General features: G+C 40.0%; 1 protein-coding gene across 1 annotated transcript in view; it reads left to right on the plus strand.

The window, feature by feature from the left end:
- Window positions 1–17,382, plus strand: part of LOC121020450 (uncharacterized) — a 328,749-nt gene extending 311,367 nt beyond the window's left edge. The window contains exons 22-29 of the mRNA XM_040460498.1: window positions 1,110–1,276; window positions 2,975–3,057; window positions 4,269–4,417; window positions 6,967–7,066; window positions 8,093–8,311; window positions 10,600–10,852; window positions 16,612–16,775; window positions 17,337–17,382. Coding sequence (XP_040316432.1) covers window positions 1,110–1,276; window positions 2,975–3,057; window positions 4,269–4,417; window positions 6,967–7,066; window positions 8,093–8,311; window positions 10,600–10,852; window positions 16,612–16,775; window positions 17,337–17,382 — 1,181 coding nt within the window. The remainder of the gene's footprint in view (window positions 1–1,109; window positions 1,277–2,974; window positions 3,058–4,268; window positions 4,418–6,966; window positions 7,067–8,092; window positions 8,312–10,599; window positions 10,853–16,611; window positions 16,776–17,336) is intronic.
- Window positions 17,383–23,044: the final 5,662 nt, after the last annotated feature.

The following is a 23,044-nucleotide window of genomic DNA, read 5'->3' on the forward strand; positions in this document are numbered from 1 at the left end:
ATTTTAGATTCTTTTCTTTGGGATCCTGAATTCAAACAGTCTCCAAGTCCTGTTCATCTTAGTCAACTGTCTCTCAAATCCATCTCTTTGCCCCTGTCCTACACCCCTCTAATTCCCTTTTCCTTTTAAAGGGCTGCTGTTGGCAAATGCTATTGGCATTTGGGGTGTTAAAAGTTGAACTGTTGTCCTTCAATAATGTGTTGAAGTTGTAGGACTTAGTACCTCAACAGGGTTACCGTAAAGGTAAGCTAAAAGGTGATCGTACTAGAGTAGAGTGGGCCCTTAATCCAATACGGCTGATGTCTTTATTTGTGAAGACACAGATGAACAAAGGAGAGACAGCCATGTAAAACTGGAGACAGAGATTGGATTTTTGCTGCCACTAGGCAAGGAATGCTTGAGGCTACCAGAAGCTGAAGAATCTTTCCTTCTCCACCTCCCCATCCCCTGGAAACTTCAGAGAAAGCATGGCCCTGCCAACACCTTGATTTAGGACTTTTAGACTCCAGAACTGTGAGAGCATACATTTATGTTGTTTAAAACTACCCAATTCGTGGTGATAGTAGCCCTCGGGAACTAACATAGGGGTCAGGAGAAATCTTTATCGGTTGAGACTCTCAAGCACATTTCATGAAGCTTTGTGCCTTTTCCACCCTTCAAGTTACTGTGACAGCAAAGAACACCCATGCCCATACTTCTGAAAGGTCTACAGTTCTGCTCATCATTGAGCAGTACTAATCAGTCATCATCTAAGTCATAATCTGTTCTCCCCTTTGGTCTGAACCTACCCAAACTATTTCCCCCCTGCAGCTAGAGCAGTATCTCTAAAACACAAACATGGCATCCCCCCATCTCCTTCCCCTTTAGTTACTCCAAGGGCTGCTAAGAGTGCCAGGATGGAGTGAACACTCTGCAGCATGGCATCCATTAATCCGGCCTCCACCAACAGACCCCTTCCCCTACTTGGACTTTCTCCACCCTATGCAACTTATATTCAGCTTTAGAAATGGAACTCTCTTGTCCTGAGCGGTGCATGTGTGATGGAATGCCCTCCTAGCTTTCCCATATACCTCTTCCTCTCATTTGTCTGATTCCTCTTTACCTCATAGGTCTCGGGGGGAAGCCTTCCTTGGCCCAGTTGGAGATAGGTGTCCATCCTATGTTTTCTCGTAGCATTCTGTATGTCACCGTGACACTTCTCACCCTGGAGTTTGTCCCTGGATTTTATTTGTCTTTTCACCGATATGTCTCTTCCAATAGAATGAAATTGCTGTGGGTGAGTGACAATGTTGCTCATCTGTGAAAATCCAGAACCTGTATCTACATCAGTGTTTTGGTGCTGCTTAAAGCAACACGAGTTTATTATTGTGCAGTTCTGGAGGTCAGAAGTCTGAAATGGGTCTCACTGAGCTGAACTTAGGGGCCAGAAGAACTACATGTTTTATTTTCTGGATTCTAAGGAGAATGTGTCCTTGCTTGTTCCAGCTCCTAGAAGCTGGTCTTATCCCTTGCCTCATGGCTCCCTTCTTCCATCTTCAAAGCCAAGACATTTGAGACAAGTCTTTCGCACGCTGCCATTCTTCTCGTTCTCCTTCTTGTCGTCTCCCCCTCTCTTCTGCTTTCCCCTCTCACTTTTTAAGGACCCTTGTGAATTCACTGAGCTCAGCCAAATAACCCATGATAATCTACTTTAAACTCAATTGCTTAGCAAACTTAATTCTGTACACTACCTTAATTGTCCTTTGCCATATAATTGAACATAATTGCAGGTTACAAGGATTGGGGTGTGGGCATATTTGGGGGAGGCCATTATTCTGCTTACTACATCATCCCAGGGCCTGACATGTACATTTATTTAATGACGATCTGCTGAATGAATGAGTTTGTGTCCAATTAAACCAACTTCCATAAAAGAAGAACCCTTTCCTTCTTTCAGGTTTTGGTAAAGGGTCTCTCTTTCAAGCAGGCTACACTTTCTTGTCTTGTTAAACTGATGGAGAGCGCCTAATGGCAAGTCTGGATACAGTGGTTAGAAAACTCTTACCAGTTGTATAAAGTTGGGCAAATCACTTAACTGACTGGGCTTTAGTTCCGCTTTTGAAAAAGTCTGAGGGAATCTGATGAGGCCTTCTCCAACATTAACACAGTATAACCTATCCATGTTTCTTTGATACCCTCATTAGAATGATTTCCTGAAATGCTGAATATTAAGTCTTAGAAAAAGCTTCACAATCACCGAGGGTTCTATGTTCAAAAACTTGATAAATGGAACACAGTGAAAAAAGAAATGAGAAATACCCCCCCAAGAAGAGTTACAAAAAAAATAAAACAAACAAACAAACTTGATTTTTAAAAATGTTATGTTTATGGGGCACCTGGGTGGCTCAGTCAGTACAGCATCTGACTTTGACTCAGGTCATGATCTCACCGCTCCTGAGTTCGAGCCCCACGTGGGGCTCTGTGCCGACAGCTCAGGCCTGGAACCTGCTTTGGATTCTGGGTCTCCCTCTCTCTCTGCCCCTCCCCCGCTGGTGTTCTCTTTCTCTCTCAAAAATAAATAAGCATTAATTTTTTTTCAGTGCTACACTTAGTGTATGGTTAGTCATACAGAAGAAAAGAATATGGAAATTTTAGTGCCATTTATTGATAGTCACTTCTTAAAAGGATTATTATGCACAGCTGATAAATGGTGGGTTTGGGTTATATCCAAATCCCTAAGGACTCCTATTCACTGTTCGATGTAAAAGAATGCATTCCATGCTTTTTTGTTTTTTCCATAAAGCAACTTGGGTCTTTTTTTTTTTTTATTATTATTACACTGATGGATCATAGAAATCTTGTTTGATATCGGGTCTGTATAAGGACTGGGCATGGAAAGGGGGATATATGTGTGTCATATGAAATGTGGCTGAAGTTCAGAGAAATAGGTTTCATTTAATAGCTGAATACTGGATGACCTGACCATTCTTCTCAGCCTCTGGCAGCTCACCCTGTGAGCGATAGAGGATTCGCCTGCATGAACCGAGGAGTAGTTGCTGGCCTCAATGTGATTTTGCAGTGATCTGTGTGCTCTCCGGCTTCCTTCATAACCAACAAATCAATTCCCACTATACGTATTACACACCCCAGTGGCAGAGGCCATTTATTATCCTTTTGATGGTCATACTCTTTGTACATAACCAAGAAAGATTACAGGGGAAGGAGAGAACAGTGGAAATGTGGATGAAGATATTGTACAGTGGCCCTGCATCTTAGACTATGCCTTGCATGTGTACGAGAATAAAAGCGAGGTTTGCTTTCAAGAAAATGTTGAAACATGGATGCAGAGTTTTCTTTTGAATGAAATCTATTTCAGGAACAACGAATCGAGAGAGGGTTGTGGATGTAATTCTCCGTCGGTACACCCTTGGATTTCAAGTGCAAATTTGAAGTGATTAAGAGAAACGGACTGTCACTGTCATGTGAGAATTGTCTGTAAGGCTCTCCTTGATGAGTTTTGTTCACCTGATAAGCTTGTTGATAACTTCTTTTTATTTGGCATCATTTGGCATCAACTAATTCCTTTATTAATTTCTAACTCTGAAGTCTGTAATTGTTCAAACTCTAAATGATGGATTCCAGGTTTTTCCTAATTCTTTGGTTCCCGATGTTCGAGTTACCATTGTTAAATGAACAAGTAAAATCAAATATTGAAGTGTGTTAAGCAGGTACAAAGCAATTGAGTATTTTGAGTTAGATATAAATGCTCCACGATGATATTTTAGTATTATTTGTCCTAACTCACATGCCCCAGAAACCAATATGTGTATCTGAATGTGAATGGGAAACATTTATCAGTGAAACTAATGGCAAAAGTATGACTTTATAGTGGGTTCTGTGAATAAACACTTAAACTGCTTAGTCATTTGTCTCAATGGGTATGAAAAGAACAGTGGAAATTTTCAAAGGTCAAATAGGCTACCGTCTCTTCTGTTTTGCATCATTTGAGATTTTCTGGTGTTTTGCAAACAACACAATGCCAAATCTGCATTTGATTTTCTCTTCTCTTTGAAGGGGCAAAACAGCAACGGAATAATTAACTGAAGAGGAGCGGGCACAGACTATTTTGCTTTAGGAGGGTAGAAAGTTCTGGGTTTCATTTCACATGATGATAAATGTAGCAAGGTATTCTGGAATCCTCCTATGAGGACTCTGTTACCAATGGTAAACCCAAACCTCTCAGGGGCCTGTTTCCTGTTTAGCTGTTCCTCGTTTGTATAATTGAAAAGCATGCTCACTACAGACTCCGCACGGAGTTCTGGGTTAGATGATGGTCTACATCTTCATGGCAAAATACAGACCCGAACAACAAAGGAACGGTCGATGTCAAATTCAGTGCCTCCTTCGTCCGGTGCAGACCAGAAGGCTAAAGTCTTGGGTTGGAATCCTGAGAACAATATGTTTCTTTTGTTTGTTTGTGTGTTTTGTTTTTTACTTTCTGTTGTCGCCCGTTTGTTCTTTGTTCCCCCAAAGGCTCTTAGTTCTATTATTTATCTTCTCCTTTTCATGGTGCAATTATCATCGTATTTAACAGTCTTCAGAGAGAGATGAGCTTTTGCATATACAATCTTTTGTATCTCTCTATGAATCCCATTTCTTTTATGTTCTCACGCTGCCTCGACTTGTTTTGGTTTTATCATTTTTCCTGAACTACTTCGTATCATACTAGCTTCTTCTTTGGTAAGATGTTTTTAATCCGGACCATTTTTGGTTGAGGAATTTCCCAAATTATTCTAGAAACATATTCTAGAGCAGAATCAGACAGGCTAAGGTTCCAAGACAGGACTTGGAATCTAGTTATTATAAAGATCAATTACTGGTTCAACAAAACCAACATTTTATTAAGCTGGTGATGGTATATACCGATGATATTTACTGCTTGAGTTAAATAACATATGCATCTCCTGTTTATATCTCTTTAAAATGAAAGGAATCATATCAACTGCTATATTTCTTTTTTTTTTTTTTAATTTTTTTTTTCAACGTTTATTTATTTTTGGAACAGAGAGAGACAGAGCATGAACGGGGGAGGGGCAGAGAGAGAGGGAGACACAGAATCAGAAACAGGCTCCAGGCTCCGAGCCATCAGCCCAGAGCCTGACGCGGGGCTCGAACTCACGGACCGCAAGATCGTGACCTGGCTGAAGTCGGACGCTTAACCGACTGCGCCACCCAGGCGCCCCTCAACTGCTATATTTCTTAGGCTTGATGGAAGGCCAGCCTATTTCAAAGCAGCTCTGGTAAATATTGGAAGAGGGGAAAGAGGGTGAAAGCGTGGATTGAGTATTTACTATTTTGTGATGACAGTGCAGCATCACACTGTTCAAATTGTTTTACATCTGTTAATTTGGTCATTATCCTGACCCTGGCTTATGGGGTACTATCACTACTCCCCTTTTCCATATGAGCAAACTGAGGCATAGATAGGAATTCTATGTAGACATTGAGGCTTTGGGCATTTGAGTCCAAAGTTTGTATTTCTAGTCGGTAAGCTATGGGAACCCTACTGTGTACTCCCTGCACATTTTCTTGGGATTAGGTGGGGAACAAGTTCTGCCTCGACAGTTATTTTCAAATACTTCTTCATCTTCTTTCCTGCAAAAGCTCTAATTTTATAAACTTTGAAAACATCGTTTTGTCCCAATACCAAACAGAGAGAGGAAACCGAAGCTAAGTCAGAACACCTTGCATGTAATTATTGTACATTTAGTTTCACCTGAAAATGTCAGTATAGTGTTAAAGAATAAAAGACTTTTTAAGTTTCAAATTTTCATTACCATAGTTTTAGTGATATATTTATTAACAATGCATTTCAATTTTTAAAATGAGATAGTTAAGGGACACATGTACTCCAATGTTTATAGCGATGCTTTCGACAATAGCCAAATTATGGAAACAGCCTACGTGTCCATCAACTGATGAATGGATAAAGAAGATATGGTTTATGTATACAATGGAATACTACTTGGCAATGAGAATGAAATCATGCCATTTGCAGCAACATGGATGGAACTGGAAGGAGTCATGCTAAGTGAAATAAGTCAGTCAGACAAAGATAATGTATGTTTTCACTCATGCAGAACTTGAGAAACTTAACAGAAGACCATGGGGGAAGGGAAGGGGAAATAAATAGTTACAGAGAAGGAGGGAGGCAAACCATAAGAGACTCTTAAATACAGAGAACACACTGAGGGTTGATGAGGGGCGGGTGGCAGAGAGGGAAAAATGGGTGACGGGCATTGAGGAGGGCACTTGTTGGGAGGGGCACTGGGTGTTGTATGAAAGCGATGAACCACGGCAATCCACCCCCAAAACCGAGAGCACACTTTACACACTGTATGTTAGCCAATTTGACAATAAATTATATTAGAATATAAAATAAAATAAGTAAAATAAAATAAAAATAAATAAAATAAGATAGTCAACTTTATATTTTTAATTTAAAAAAATAAACTATTTTTTGAGAGTGTGGAGGAGGGGCGGAGAGAGTGGGAGACAGAGGATCTGAAACAAGGTCTGTGTGGACAGTGGAGAGCCTGATGCAGGGCTGGAACTCACAAACCTTGAGAATGTGACCTGAGCTGAAATCGAGAGTCGGATACTTAACCACCTGAGCCTCCCAGGCACCCCCGAAATAGTTAAATGTTTAACAGGTTATAGCCAAAAATGAAATCTCATTTAAATAAAGAAGGAACATCGTGGGTAGGTGAGATAAGCAGGGATATATTACATATTTTAAAGATTTTTAAAAATAAGTTTATTCTTTATAATAGTTCCTTTTCATATTTCTTTTAACATTTTGTATTGTTGTAAAAATACACATAACATAAAAATTTATCATCGCCACCATTTTGAAGTACCGTTCAGCAACGCTAAGTACATTCACATCATCATGCAGCCGATCTCCACAATTTCCTCATCTTGCAGAACTGAAACTATACCATCAACCCCCGCCCCCGACCCCAGACCCTGGAAAACTGCATTCTGCTTTCTATCTTTGTGAATTTGACTATTCTAGCTCCCACACGTAAGTTAGCCCTACAGTATTTGTCTCTTTGTGACTGGCTTGATTCACTTAGCGTAATGTCCTCTGGATCGAGCCACGTGGCAGCACGTGCTAGTTTCCTTTCTTTTTAAGGCTGAATAATTCATTGGGTGGACACTTGGGCGGCTTCTGCCTTTTGGCTGTAGTGAATAATGCTATGCACACGGGTGTGCAAATACCGGTGCGAGATTCTGCTTTGCATCCTTTTGGCTACCTACCCAGGAGGGGTATTGCTGGCTCATATGTTAATTCTCATTTTCATTGTTTGAGGGCCTGCCATGCCTTCTGTGTTCCCTAGCAAGGCTCCATTTTATGTTCTTACCGACAGGGCACAAGAGTTCCTATTTTTTCACATCCTCATCAACACTTGCTATTTTATGGCCTTCTTTTTCTTTTCCTCCTTTCTTCTTTTTCTTTCTTTTTTTTTTTTTTTTTGCAGAATAAATTTTTTTTTTCAACGTTTTTTATTTATTTTTGGGACAGAGAGAGACAGAGCATGAACGGGGGAGGGGCAGAGAGAGAGGGAGACACAGAATCGGAAGCAGGCTCCAGGCTCTGAGCCATCAGCCCAGAGCCTGACGCGGGGCTCGAACTCACGGACCGCGAGATTGTGACCTGGCTGAAGTCGGACGCTTAACCGACTGCGCCACCCAGGCGCCCCCCTCCTTTCTTCTTTTTCCTCTTCTTCCTCTTCGTCTTCTTCTCCTCCTTTGCCTCCTTCTCTTCCTTCTCCTCCTTCTTCTGCACTTTTTTCTATTTTTGACAGTAGTCGTCCTAATAGGTGTGAGGCGATATCTCACCGTGATTTTGATTTCCATTCCTGGGTGCATGCTTCTTTCGATGTTCCCTGGGATCCTCCATCAGAGGCGAAAGAAATAGAGATCACTTGAGCCCAAGTGTTTCAGGAATAGTCTCGTTCAATTTTACTTTCACAATGTCTTTATTGTCATTTCAAAATATTTTACTGCTGGTTGTCCTGGAAGCTCAGGATTCATCGTTTCTTTGTAGGTGTTCCTCGGTTGCTGATGGTACTGGATCTAGAGAATTCTTCAAGCACCTTCATTTCGGGATGGTGTCGGCGTTCTCGGAACTTCAATTTGCTGAGTGGCGAAGCCAGGGCTTCTGGTACATCATCCTACTGATGGCATCTCTCTGGTTCCTGAGGCTCTACCTCCATTACCTTAGCCAGTGGCTTTTCCTCCAGGCCATTTCAATTCCTGTTACAAAGTGAGTGCCTTCCCTTGAAAGTTAAAGCGATGCATTTTCGTCTTGATAGGCCAAATGAAAGTACAAAACTCCTCTCTGTCCACGTAGCGCAAGACCTAAAATGCAGCACAGACCCAGGATTTGGAAAGACAAAAAAATCTCTTTATCTCAGAGCAGGAACGTCTATTGCATTCTCATCTTCTGGGCCTCGATTTACAAATACGTAACTGGCACATCGATATTTATTTCAAATTGAACAGAGTCAAGTATGTTCTAATATCTGAGCAGAATCCAAAAAAGGAGTTTAGCAACAGTGTTTTATTCTGTTTTGATTTTATCACAGTGACTCTGGCTGAGAGTAGTTTAGAAGTAATAAGTATGATTTATCACGCACAGAGGCAAAGATTGTTTCTTCTGCAAAGTGATTGAATTCAAACAATTACCAAACTCAAGCCCAGGCAGCTTTCCGGGCCATTATACCCTGGAAAAAGATGACACTTTACAGGTTATCTCTCCATAAACATGATTCCATAGATGGTATAGATAAACAAACAGATAGAAATCAATATAAGTAAAATTCATTTTCCCAAATGTAGATGTTCCAGATAAAAGTAAAGATGTGTGTATATTTTCTTTTTTTTTTTTTTTTTTTTTTTAACATTTATTTATTATTGAGAGACAGAGAGAGACAGCATGAGCAGGGCAGGGGCAAAGAGAGAGGGAGACACAGTATCTGAAGCAGGCTCCAGGCTCTGAGCTGTCAGCACAGAGCCCGACGCGGGGCTCGAACTCACAGACCGCGAGATCATGACCTGAGCCGAAGTTGGATGCTTAACCGACGGAGCCACTCAGGCGCCCTTTCTTCTTTTTAATTTTTTTTAAGATATGTGTATATTTTCAACTTCGAGGACTGCATATAACTTTAAGACACTATGAAAAAGAATATGTGTGTATACTATATACACACAGATGTGGTTTTTTGTCATGTTTTGAAATTAAGTCACAAATACACGAATGCTCTAGAATATGCACATTTACATATAATAAATTACTGTAGCTTCACAGGAGAATTTTTACTTAGCTATTATTTTTCTTCCTTTCTTCTCTTTTTTTTCCCCTCTCTTCCTTTTTCCCTTTCTTCTGTGTGAGGGCTTCCAAAGCAGAAGGGACAAATGTTGTATGCTCGAGCTAGTTGCTTTTTGCTAACGGCTCTTTTAACTTCTTCAATTAAAAAAAATAGCTTTATCTTTATTGGCTGCTAGTAAAATGGGACTGTGAGAAAAATATCTGGGCAGCCTAGTTGATCCGATTTCTTAAGCATCAGAAGACCCAAGATATGATAGGATATTTTGTCTAGATCTGTAGGCTCGAATCCTGCATTAGCTCCACATCAAATGTAGTTGTGAGACAAGACAATAACTACAGCCACAATGAGCATTTCTCCTGCTCTGACTCTATGTTGGGCCCTCTGCTAAGAAATCTACACACAGTACTTCATTTGATATTCACAACTGCATAGGAAGGAAGCGTAAAGCTTCCGTCAAAGCAAAGGTCAGGGAGTAGATAAAATGAAGAACTCTTTTTAGCAGAGAGCTGCTAAGTAGGATACACAAGCAGAATTACAAAGGCTGAAATGCAGGGGAGGGAAAATTTAAAGCACGGTGAAGTCTCACTTTGCACGGAAAAAAGGTGCCAAGGCCTGGGTCAGTCTGTACTGGGCCTGCCTTGGATTCAACCCTTAGGTTTTTAGGTTGTGTCACACTGTCCCTTTTAGAGCAACTAAGAGATGCCCTATTTTTGTTGTTAGTAGAGCAGCGTTGTTTTGTATTTAAGGGTATATCTAGAGGAATCACAGGAAAACTAGTCACGTACGCTAAAGCTCAGAAGAGTTATTAGACTGATTTGTATTTCTGCTCCCTACCAGAGGTTGACCCATGGCTAGGTACACTGATATATTTTGCATTTCAAATAGCCTACCTGTCAGTATGTGTTACTCGCAGGGCAGTTTTTATAGAATATAGAATGCTCTGTTCAGTGGATAGAACTGATATTCTTTCTATTGTTGCCTATGATACAAGAGCCACGGACAAGCTAGAAATAGCCTTTTACTGGAAAGTGAACTGTTGGGGTGGTACTTTGGGGTAGGGAAAGGTGAAGTTTCCTAACGCCCGATTTGGGGGTAGTATTAAGTGTCATTGTTTGTATATTCAAAAAAAGAAAATGTGTCATTTAAAAAATTATTTTGTGTGCCTGGCATCTTGTATAATTTCTCTTGTTTACATGTGTGTGTTTGCTTTGTTCTCCTGCAGATTCCATTTTTCCCCTTTCACGGTTGAGCTTTGCTACCCATCTTCCTCACTTGCCATCAAAGAAGAGTTGCTCGTAGTTGTGGTGGGTCCTTTAATGCTGAATGCAGTGATACTTCCTTTGGTTCTGATCAGATGGGGCTGTCAGCTACTGTTTGCCTCCTGCCCTGATGTCTTGTCAAAATTAATCATTACCATGGGACTATGGACAGTTCTAGACCCATTGGCCGTGTTTATAGTGGATACTATCCTCGGGGTAAGTCAAGTAAAATAATCAGGATATGAGTTCTTGACATAGAATTTAGCTTCAGTGCATGAATCAGCTGACATGAGAGGTTTCAAGAATCATGAGCAATTCACTATGTATCTTAAATGGAAGTTATTAAGCTTTCCACATCATAAAAAAATTCTGGATGTCTCTTATTATCCATTGATGTGCTTTTAGCATCTTAAATGAACATTTGCAAAATAAGCAAGAAATAATGTTGGAGATCAGATCCAAACTAATTTTGGTGCATTTTCAAAAAAAAAAAACAACAACAAAACCTATTACAGCGAAGTCTTATTTGTAACTTTTTGTTGGGAACTTACTTTTTAGTAGTAAGGATTTTCACTGCCAAACTTTATTTAAAAAGTAATCATACAGTGGCTCCTTCAATTGGTTAGATTATTTATTTGCTTTGTGATCAACGACTCTTCTGTAATAAACACACTCAAGAAGAAGAAGAGCTTTTTAGACAATTCTAGGTAATAAATAAAATATAAAGCCTTCGTCCATAGGCATTTATTTTGACTTTTGTGATGCTAATAAAAGGAAAGGAAATCTGAATTTTAACTAAATTTTTGTATTGTAGATCTGGCTATGAAATATAACCCCAAGCAAGAGAGCGAACGGATACTATAAATAAATCAATATGATCAAATATTCATTTAAAAATAATCTCAATTTATCGAATAATATTCTACAATGGGTATATTTCTCCTATCAGGAAGAAAAAGGAAGGTTTCCCGATGGGTTTACATAGGTCGAGACTGTATTCATTGTGCCAAGCAGATCAAAGAGGTGGGGCATTTTGATGGACTCTACTTGTTAAGTGTTTGAAATGTGCTTTTAGAACTGAAGACCAAATTGGTGTTCAAACTGCATCGTGAAGATAGCGTCCTGGGTGCTGTGGTAGACAGCTAGGATGGGCAAAGCCGGTCACGGTTTTATTTCTGTCCCTCAGGTCGCACAATGCTGCAGCAGGTTTTCTCAAGGATCCTGGGCTTGCATCACTTGGGGGTCTTATTAAATGCAAATTCTGATTTGGCAGCTGGAGTGTGGGATTCTGCATTTTAACAGATTCCTAGGCGACACCAGAGATGTCGGCTCCGTGGGCCAGACCGCACCGTGACAGGGTGCCGGATGTTTTACTGAGACAGCCTCTCTCCCTTTCCTTTGTTTGCTAGGTGGGGCTTTCACTTCTTCTGGGTTCCTGGGTTGTTCTCAACAAGACCTGGACCTAGGTGCACTGAGTCCCTTAATGGGTTGTTAGGCTTTGTGTGGGCATTCTGCCTGCGTATTTGGCATTAGAATGACCTCTGCTAGAAAGGCTTAGAACCTGCAGATAAGTGCAGTAGTTGACCCTGCGACCATGTAGATCATTTAACGTTATTAAAATGAATTAAAATCAATGCACATTGAACCTACCAATGTATCTAGTTTCTGGTCCCACTGCTGAGGATTCGGGGAAGGGCCACATACCAAGGACAGTTGATCAGTGTTTGGAAGGCCCGATTGTTTCCACGTTCAAACCTGCAACTACCCTCTTAAGCCTCAATACCGTCTAACACCTTGATGAGAGGTCCGAAGAGGTTGTGTTTTCAACCCCATCTCTAAGTGTTTCCACCCTGATCGTTGGCCGCATTTCTGATTCTGAGTGGATTGAGCTGGAGCCAGTTGGACTTTGTCCACATTCCCACTTCCCTCAGACCCCAGGTGAGAGATGACGAGACCACACCCTCAAGGTTGGTTGAGCAGGAAGTGTAGAGAAACATGCTGTGGACATTCTGGTAGCATCATGTTCCATGGCATCTCAGAATGCCTTCCAGAGGCCTGAGGTGCGTATTGAGCAGATGGGGTGCCGGTGTGATCTGCGACACCACATGTGAAGCCATTTGGAGAGGATGAGCGGCTATGTCTATGATCTTCTGAGATCTCCTCGTACAGAATGTCTGCAGCCCTCTCAGAATGGCTTTCTGTATTCCAGTCGAGTCCTCTAGAGAGATTAATAGCTGAAGGATCCACTGTATCAAAGGCAGCTGACACAACGAGCAGTCTTAATATACTCTGGGGCCTCTGATGTAATCTATAGGAAAGTAGCCTCCAGCAGGGCCATCTTAGAACCAGTTCAGAGGTCTGTAACCCGATGGAAACTGACTTGGACTCTAATAGATGAGTATGGCACCCATATCCTTCTCCACTTGGAAAGAAAAGCTGAAGGCTCGTTCCCCATCTGCACAATTATTGATTCTCCAATTAGAATCCATCATGCTTCATTGCAGATGACATCTAATTTTTCTGTCTTAAGAAAAAAAAAAACACTTTAAAGCTGCATGTAACGCACAGAGCAGCAGCACTGGAGTCTACACGTGGACACTCCCAATAATTAAATCTAAATACACTGTTTAACATGCTCTCCAGGGGCGCCTGGGTGGCTCAGTCGGTTGAGCGTCCGACTTCAGCTCAGGTCATGATCTCATGCTTCATGGGTTTGAGCCCTGCGTCGGGCTCTGTGCTGACAGCTCAGAGCCTGGAGCCTGCTTCGGATTCTGTGTCTCCCTCTCTCTCTCTGCCCCTCTTCTGTTCGCGCTTTTTCTCTCTCTCAAAAATAAATAGACGTTAAAGAAATTTTTAAACAAACAAACAAAAAACCAGAAAACAAGCTCTCCAGTGATGGAACAGCGCACCAAGTTTTCGAGGTGCTTCTCTAAAGCAGTGGTTCACAAAACGAGGTCACTGGACCAATGGCATCCGTTTTACCAGGGAACTTAACTGCAGTGCAAATTGAAATGTAAAATCTCAGGCCCTGCACCAAAGCCGTGGAGGCAGAAAGTCTGGGAAGGAGCCCAGCCTCTGAGAAGGGGTTACTGTGTTTTAACAAGTCTTCCAGATGATTCTCATGCTCATTAAATTTAGAGAACTACTGTTCCACATGCCTTCATAGTTATCCCAGACTGAATGTCACTCATGAGACTGGAGTTGTCTCGGTTCATACTTCCGGTTCTTTGAGCCCTTCTTTTTAGCAGATAAACCCAGGGATAACTTGTATTGGATCCTGGTAGGCCCGCCAAGAGAGAGGCTACCTTATTTTCCTGATAGGTTTTGTTCTGGATCAATTTTTTTTTTTTTTTTATGGCAATCTAAAAGGAGATGTGGCAGATGCAATGGTTTGAGGCTGAGGCATTGAGTGGCTGTTGATGGTGCTAATAACATTTTGTTAGTCTCTCAGTTTGCTGGTTCAGAAGTTGGCAATGGATTCCCAGACCCCCATTGATGATACAACAGTTCCATTGAGTTCATAAATTCTTTCCGTGCCTAAGCCCCAATCTAGATAAAAAGTAGAGGAAGCATTTGCTATTGAATGTTTTAATTGATCAGCATGTATTTATTGACTATACAATCTCTGCCCGGGATTTTCTCTTTCTTTTAAGTTTATTCATTTATGTGGGGGTGGAGGGGAAAGGGCAGAGGGAGAGAAAGGGAGGGAGAGAGAATCCCAAGCGAGCTCCAAGTTGCCAATGCAGAGCCCACCACAGGGCTGGAACTCGCAAAACCGTGAGATCCTGACCTGAGCCGAAACCAAGGGTTGGATGCTTAACCTACTGAGCCACCCAGGTGTCCCTCTCTGCGCAGGATTTTAAAAGAAACAGAATAAGTTTGAGGTTGTTTCTGCCCTCCGTATAGATAGTGAGAAAAGAATAGCACATAAGAACCAAGATCAAACAAAAGGTAGAATACAAGTGTCTTCCTTCAGCCAATCATTCTTGAAAATCCATCAGAAATGATCATGGAAGAGCATGGTAATAGAGCGATTTCCAAGGTAAAATTGGGTTCTGGTCCCACCTCTGCCATTTGTCAGCCAGATGACGTTGGATAAGTCAGTTAACCTCTTCAGTCTTCACCTTCTTTATATGTATCACAAAAAAAGTAATAACACCTACAAATAGTGACACCTACCATACTCGTTGCACAGTATTGTTGGGACAGCCAGCTGGAAATGCACTTTGAAAAATGTAAGGCACCTCACATCAAAGATGAAAAAAATGAGGATAAAGATGGTAATGAAGTGATACGACTTACGCTCTGTATACAACATCAGGTAGAACAGCCGTGGCCCCAGTGATCCAGGCAGGAACTTACATCCTAACTGGAGAATCACACACAAAGAGGAAGTATGGGCAGTGTGTTCTGAGTGCCTTCTGGTAGGCCTATCATCATTCCCTTATATCCTTTAAATCTTTGTTCAAATGGCGCCTTTTCTGATTGCAGTATTTAATAATACACCCCCATCCCTCCTACACTTTTTTCTGCTTTACGTTTTTCTTTGAGATTCTATCTTCTTATATGCCATATGTATCACTTAATATTACTTACATGCTTACTATCACTTCCTTCCCCTCTCCCCAACCCCCAACTTAAAAGTAAGCTCCAAAAACAGGGCTCGTCCAATTTTATTCACTGTCTTACCTCCAGAGCTTAGTGACACATGATGGGCGTTCACGACAATGTGCGTGGATCAAACGAGTGATCAACATCTATTGATTAAATTATGTTATTGGCATCAAATATATATCTTTTTTTTGTTTGTTTTTTTTTTTCAGCAGTGAATACTGCATCTATTTCTCTTCCTTTAAGAAATAGTAGAAAGATAAGATCTAGAAGAGGAGAGGTATACGGCAATGCTTACAGATCTTCTGCCTAAAGTCCAAGTGACGGACTTGGATTTGTAGTCTGTATTCTACAGTCTGTAGTCTGTATTCTGCAAGGTAGACTGAGTAACATGTACAGAATATAAAAATCAAAGTTTTGGCATGACAGTGAAAGAAACGACAGTTGGGAGTCAGAAGATCTGACTTCTAGTCATTGCCCACATGTTAAAGGATGGTAAAGGGAAAATAAATTAACCTCTCTAGGCTTCTGATTTTATCTATACATATGTGATATGGATTAGTTTTGAACATGCCCTTTTAAGCTATACTTATATAGTTGCCTGTTTCAAAAGTGAAGAAATTCTTCCTCCTTTCTTACATTGAAGAAAACATACCTTATTTACATTTATATTGCATATTACTTCCACCTGATATCAGAGTCATAATTACAGAACATTTATGTTTTATAAAATTCAAAGGTCAAAGATGTCAAATGACAATGTTCTAGGTCCTCAACATTTAATATTGTTTTTAAAGGCCTCATTGCCTTGTATTTATTTCAAACTCAGTAGAGGATATGCTTTTCCTTGTCTCTAATAAGGACTTATTGTTAAATTGACCTAATGTAAACTTTGGTTTCCAAGCTCACATTAAATAGCCTGATAACTTTTTTATAAGTTTCTAAAATAAGCCATCTATTTTATGCATAGCACAAATTAAATTCCTTTCAAATCTGCTTCAGAGAGAAAGGGATCTTTCCACCATCATATTTAATTTCTTCATATCTTGTGCTCATTAAATTCAGACGTTAATAGTACATAAATAATATATGGCTTTCACTTTATGAATTGCATGTAGAGTGTACACATTTAAAAGCTTATAGGGAAAACGAGGAGAAAAAAAAAAACCCTAGCAAACCAGCCATGAAAGCCAAGGGGTTTTCCTTTCCTTTACAGCTGAAGATCTGGTGGTCTTTACTACCCTGAAAATTCAATTTAAAAACAAATTGTGGTATCATATGGTTTTTTGTGTATAAAATTAATCTCACTTGATGATCAGTGTTTCCGTCCTAATTTTTTTTTAATTTGTATTTTTTTCCCTCAGCGGCTTACACAGAATGGGGAGACTCCCGTAGCTGACGCGGCAAAGCTGTACTGGGTGTTTGTAAGAACCATGCAGTCGGGAATTCTCGGTGTCATGCTCACAGTGCTAATTTACATCCTCCTGTTCATCATTTCTTCTTTGATTTTATATTTGTACTGTCTCAGGTAAGGTGCTTCAATCTTTTTTGGGTCTTTAGACTGTTCAGTCTTGTTCTGCAGTCAGGCTGTGAGACTATGGTTGAAGAAAAGTTAGAATCACATCTACCCATCTAAGATAGAAATGTCCTTGTTTGTAGCAATTGTCATGAAAATCAGCTGAGAAATTAATTGACTTTTGGGGGAAGATGTCTCCATAATGGAGAGATCACATTTTTCTGCAAATCATTATACTTAGCGCTTCCAACTAGGGGCCAACAAGAAACAAAGAGTAATCCCGTGATACCCAAAATATTCTGGTAAGTTTCCTGGGCAGCTCATGTAAAATTCTTTTTTTCTCCTCCTTCCAACCCACTCTCTTTCCAGTCTTCCTGCCCCCACCAGAATTACCAGTAGAAGAATCATCCTGCAGCTTTTATCCTGAATGTCATAGGGTCTGGCTTTCCAGTTTGCTCATTTGGCAAGCAATGTATGTGAATGAAAAAAGATGAGAAAAGCAACAAATTTGAGGCGGCACGAAAAAGGCCAGGAACACATTTCACTCTGTTGATGGTGTCCTTTGTTGTGTAGAAGCTTTCGAGTTGGACATAGTCCCACTTACTCAATTTTGCCTTAGTTGCCTGTATTTTCAAAAGCTATTTTCATATCCGTGTAATCGTTGTCAAACACAATGTCATGAAGCTGGGTATCCATTTGCATGTGGATATCCAGTTTTCTCAGCACCATTTGTTGAAAAAACCATCCATTACCCACTGTATATTCTTGGCATCCTTGTTGAAGATTGGTTGACTGTATATGCGTGGATTTATTTCTGGGATCTTTAGTCTGTTCTATTGGTCTAAATGTCTGTATTTATGCCATTACCACACTGTCTTAATTACTGTATCTTTGTAACATAATCCAGCAACTCCACTTCTAGAGATTTATCCAAAAGAAATACAATCAGGATCTCAAAGAGATATTAGCACTCCCGTGTTCATTGCAGCATTATCCACAATTGCCAAGATAGAAAAACAGCCTAAATGTTCAACAGCAGATGAATGGATAAAGAAAATATTGTGGAGGGGGGCCTGGGTGGCTCGGGCAGTTGAGTGTCTGACTTCAGCTCAGGTCACGATTTCATGGTTCATGGGTTCGAGCCCCATGTCAGGCTCTGTGCTGACAGTTTGCTCAGAGCCTGGAGCCTGCTTTGGCTTCTGTGTCTCTTTCTCTCTTGCTCCTTCCCCACTTGCGCTTTGTCTCTCAAAAATAAATAAATGTTAAAAAAATAAGAAAAAAAGAAAATGTTGTGGACACACACAATGGAATATTATTCAGCTTTGGGAAAGAAGGACGTCTTGCAATATGTGACAATGTGGAAGAACCTTGAGAACATTATTTGCTAAATGAAATAAGCCAGTCACAGGACGACAATTACTACATGATTCTACTTATATGAAGCATCTAAAATAGTCAAAGTCATAGAAGCATAGAGTGGAATGGTGATTGTTAGGGTCTAATGGGGAGGGGGAAATAGAGATTTGCTTTAGAGCAGACATAAAGTTTCACTTACGCAAGATGATTTAGTTTTGAGATCTGCTGTACAACATCATGCCTATAATTAACAATACTCTATTATACACTTAAAGATTATTAAGAGAGTATATTTCTTGTTAAGTGTTCTTACCATAATTAACAAAGAAAAAAGTGCTAGGAGGAGGTCAACACAAGTGTCTCTGAGAGCATACATAGAGCAAAGGAACCAAGACAGGTCTGGAAGAGGATTGGGGCAGAAACCAAAGACATAAGTGGAAATATAACCCTTGAGTAATTTTCAGAGGTTTCATATAATTTGGCGGGGAAAAACAGAAGAAAACACATGCACGGGCAAAGGAAAGATGTGTGAACCCACGTGATCATGAGAAAGTATGATGTATTTGGCCACACCAAAGTTTTTTAATATGGCTGGAGTACAAGATAAGGGACGATGGCAGTTGGCTGAGATAAGATTAGAAATGTAGTCAGGGACTAGATGATAAAATTATTGAATATCAGGGTCCCTGGGTGGCGCCCAGTCAGTGGAGCATCCAACTCTTGATTTTGGCTCTGGTCACGATCCCAGGGTTGTGAGAACGAGCCCTGCATTGGACTCTGCATAGGCCCTGAGTCAGGCCCTGTGTTGAGCATGGAGCCTACTTAAGATTCTCTCTTTCTCTCTCTCTCTCTCTCTCTCTCTCTCTCTCTCTCTCTTCCCCCATCTGCCCCTTTCCTGCATGCTCTCTCTCTCTCAAAAAAAAGTATTAAATATCATGTTGTGGAGTTTGAATTTGTTCTAATGGTAAGGTGAAAAGAATGGAAGATTTTAAATAACTTTAATTTTAGGGCAATAACTCTACTAGGAGAAAGGAAAGTGGATTTAATAGTGGTCAGATTGAACTAAGGGAAATCTAATGAGAAAGCCGTGAGTATCAAGAGCCTTAACTAAAGAGAATGACATGGGAAGTGGACTGTTGTGGCATATTGAAGAAATAGGTGACACACAATAGAACCTTTGGCCTTGTTGGAAGTTGAAGATGAAGGAAAGGATGGCATTTAGCATAACCTTAGGTTTTGGAGTTGGGTAGAAAGGTGGATGTTGGTAGCATTCTCAGAGACAAAGATTACAGAGAGTAAACATTTGGAGGAGGTAGACCGTGAGTTCAATTTTTATTCATATTGACCTTAAGGTATCTTGGATATTGTCAAGGGAAAAAAAAAAACATCATAAGAAGTCAGATCGATGAGTGTAGAGCTCAGGGAAAACAATAATGACCGTGAATTCATGTGGAGGACGTCTTGAGTGTCATTGCTTGTAGGGTAGATGCTTGATTGCAGTAGGCTGAGTGAAGAATAAGGACACAGAGTCAGGATTTGCTAACTATGTTTGTTTGTTTGTTTTATTTTTAATACAAAGCTATGCTGTAAATGGAAAATGTGGAAAATGGTCGGAAAATATTTTTTTTTATAAAAGAATAGTTTTTAACGTGGATGTGGTCTGAATATATTTATATGCATATATGAAAATTCTACAAGGAGGAAAAATATTGCAAATGCTTAAGCAAGGGAGAGTGACTGAGTGAGGAAGTCTCTGAAGACAGGAGGTTGAGCTCATATGGAGACAAACCCGGGACTTTAGGAAATGAATCTTGTCACTCAATGTGATAAGGGAAGAGATAAGGGTGAATGCAATGGCATGGGGGTTCCTGGCAGGGCGCTGAAGGAATTCACATATGATAGCCATTATAATTTTCTGTGAAATGGGAGATGAGCACACCCCTCCATTCTTCCTTTCTTAGATCAACAACATAGCTGCCTTAAAGTTGTACGTCCCTGGGGAAGGGAAGAAAGTGTTCCCTGATCATTCAGTTTCCATTTGACTACTAATTTGTCCTATGGCCCCAGGCAAGGATGTTCATTTGCTAGATTTCTGGCATTTTCTTGTGTAACTTGGTAAGGATGACACATATGTGTAGCTATTACAAGAGGCTCCACACGAAGCATTACTCTATTATTTAAAATGACTAGGGTCTCCTAAAGAAGTTGAAGAAATCAAATTGTGTATCATACAGTTTAGACTTTCATAGGATTAAAAACTTATCAGATAATGTTATGTACCATTTATTACCGTATCAGTATACTCTTCTCACTTATAGGAAGGTGGATGTTTACAACCAAGCATTTCTTTGTCCAAGGTTCACATTAAAAAAAATTTTTTTTTAATGTTTATTTGTTTTTGAAGGGGAGAGACAGACAGAGTGTGAGGTGGGGAGGGGCATAGAGAGAGGGAGACACAGAATCTGAAGCGGGCTCCAGGCTCTGAGCTGTCAGCCCAGAGCCTGACGTGGGGCTTGAACTCACGTAAGGTTCACATTGTTATTATCAAGATTGCTTGTGAAGTATGGAAAAATAAGCATAGAATGTATGCACCAAATAGCTAGGATTTAATATTTTGCTGCCTCAGACCAAGAGTTGTTTGCTTTAAAATAAAACAGAAGGGTTAGCCCCTGGGAACATGTGTGTAGGTAGGAAGGGTGGGAAGCCCTGTGATGGATGGATAAATGATTAGGGAAAAACAAAGGTAAACGAAGTGTATGGACATCATAGAGAATGAGCCTGAAAAAGTCCAGGAGGAATAAACAAGTTTTATTCACTCTCTCGACCTTAGGCCCCTCACTGCCTTCCATGCCGATCCTATTCTATCAGAACCAGGCATGCTCGGTAACCCCCAGGTTTTGCTTGTGTTTAGAAGCAGGTGCCCTCAAAATATCTCTACATGGTGATAGAGATAACAGTAATCTCCTACAAGGAAAATACCTGTATTTTTCGTAGGCATAAAGTCGCTCTTACACGTCAGCTGAAAGAGCTCTCTTTACTGATGTTTGCACAACGTCTCTCTCTAAAACGCTAAATAGCTGAGTGGCTCTGTTCATCTACACAGCAAGCACTGCCACCAGTGGAGGCATCTGGTCAATGAAGCAGGGTTTGCTGTGGCCTAAAAGTAGACAAAATGACACGAAATCACAAGAACTCATCTTGTGCCAGTCTGGATTTGTGCATGTTGACTGATGTAGGTTAGCATTCTTTTTTTTTTTTTTTTTAATTTTTTTTAACGTTTATTTATTTTTGAGACAGAGAGAGACAGAGCATGAACAGGGGAGGAGCAGAGAGAGAGAGGGAGATACAGAATCAGAAGCAGGGTCCAGGCTCTGAGCCATCAGCCCAGAGCCCGACGCGGGGCTTGAATTCACAGACCGTGAGATGGTGACCTGAGCTGAAGTCGGACGCTTAACCGACTGAGCCACCCAGGCACCCCTGTAGGTTAGCATTCTTCATCCAAATATTAAGGCAATGATCCTAAATCTTCTGGGCTTTTGGATCAGTCCTGTCAAAACATGCGATAACGTGGCTGGTATTACAGGAACATAGAGCAGATCAAGTCTGTTGCGTAGGCTGTGAACGGAGAATTTTGTCTAGCTCTGTAGACGCTCTACATTATAAATGTAGAGTAAATGTAGAGGCTCTAGATTGGACCCTATTGAGTTTGGCTGATTGGATCTTATTCCTCCAAAAGCCTGAGTAATTTATTGCTGAAGGGGTTCTACTAGAAAATTCTCACTCGTCATAGTTCTAGTGGGAGAGTTGACCTGTACGAGGACGTTCTGGACCTGAGTGTGGTTATTTGAACTGGATTTTATGACTATAAAAAAGCATTAATCTTTTTAAGTTATTTTTTCCTTATTATAGGAAGACTGTGTTATTTAGGAAAAAAATTGACACTACAGAAGAGAATCAAAACATAAATTTTAAAAACACCAATAATGTCACCATCTAGACAAAGTGGTGTTAATCTTTTGGCAAATTTATTTCAATTTTTTCCCCATATATATTGATTTCTACAAAGCTGAAGTTATTCTGTAAGAATAATTACATATGTTGATTTTAACCTTAATATTCTATGATAAATATTTTCATATTCTTTACTTACTTCATGAACATTTAATGCCCACACATTTTTTATAGCATATAAGCAGTATAAAATATTTAAATATTTATTTATTCCTGGACAACAGATTGTTTCTCATTTTTTCTTTTGCATCTTATGAATAATTCTGATGAACATCTTAAGACTGGTCTTGTTCACATTTTAGATTATTCTTTGAAGAGTGTCCTAGAGACCCAGAAACACTCTTCCAGACAGCACGATGTTTATAAGACACTTGATACAGTTTCAAAATTGTTTTTTAGAGACTTTGTATGCATTTATACATGTCAGAAGCACATGGGGATCTTACCAAATCACATTCACATCATGTGTTAACTTTTTTTAGCCTAATAGAAGAAATGGGATCTCATCTTTTTCTACATATGCTCTCCTTTGTTTCCAGTTACTAAATATTCTTAGTAGGCTTAACGCTCAGTTGTAGTTTTTCTTTGTGAATTGCCTTTTAAATGTCCCTTTGCCTCTGCCTTTCTTTCTAAAGAGTATCCAAATGTTTTCTTTACTGAGTTATATGAGTTTTATACATATGACAGAATTAACTCTTTTGTCATATTTTAACATATTTAACACATTTTAGCATATTTTAATTCTCCATTTGACAATTAACTTTTAAATGTATTTTTGATAGTTTAGAAAAATAGCTATTATAATTAATATGCAGTAGAGCCTTTTGATCATTATTAGACTTATCTAAATGTATCTTAAGTTAAAAGAATCCTTCCTCATTCAGAAATTCTGTAACTATTTACTTCTATTTTTG

Source organism: Herpailurus yagouaroundi, unplaced genomic scaffold, assembly GCF_014898765.1.
Source record: "Herpailurus yagouaroundi ecotype Mexico unplaced genomic scaffold, PumYag 250, whole genome shotgun sequence".
Taxonomy (NCBI): Eukaryota; Metazoa; Chordata; class Mammalia; order Carnivora; family Felidae; genus Herpailurus; species Herpailurus yagouaroundi.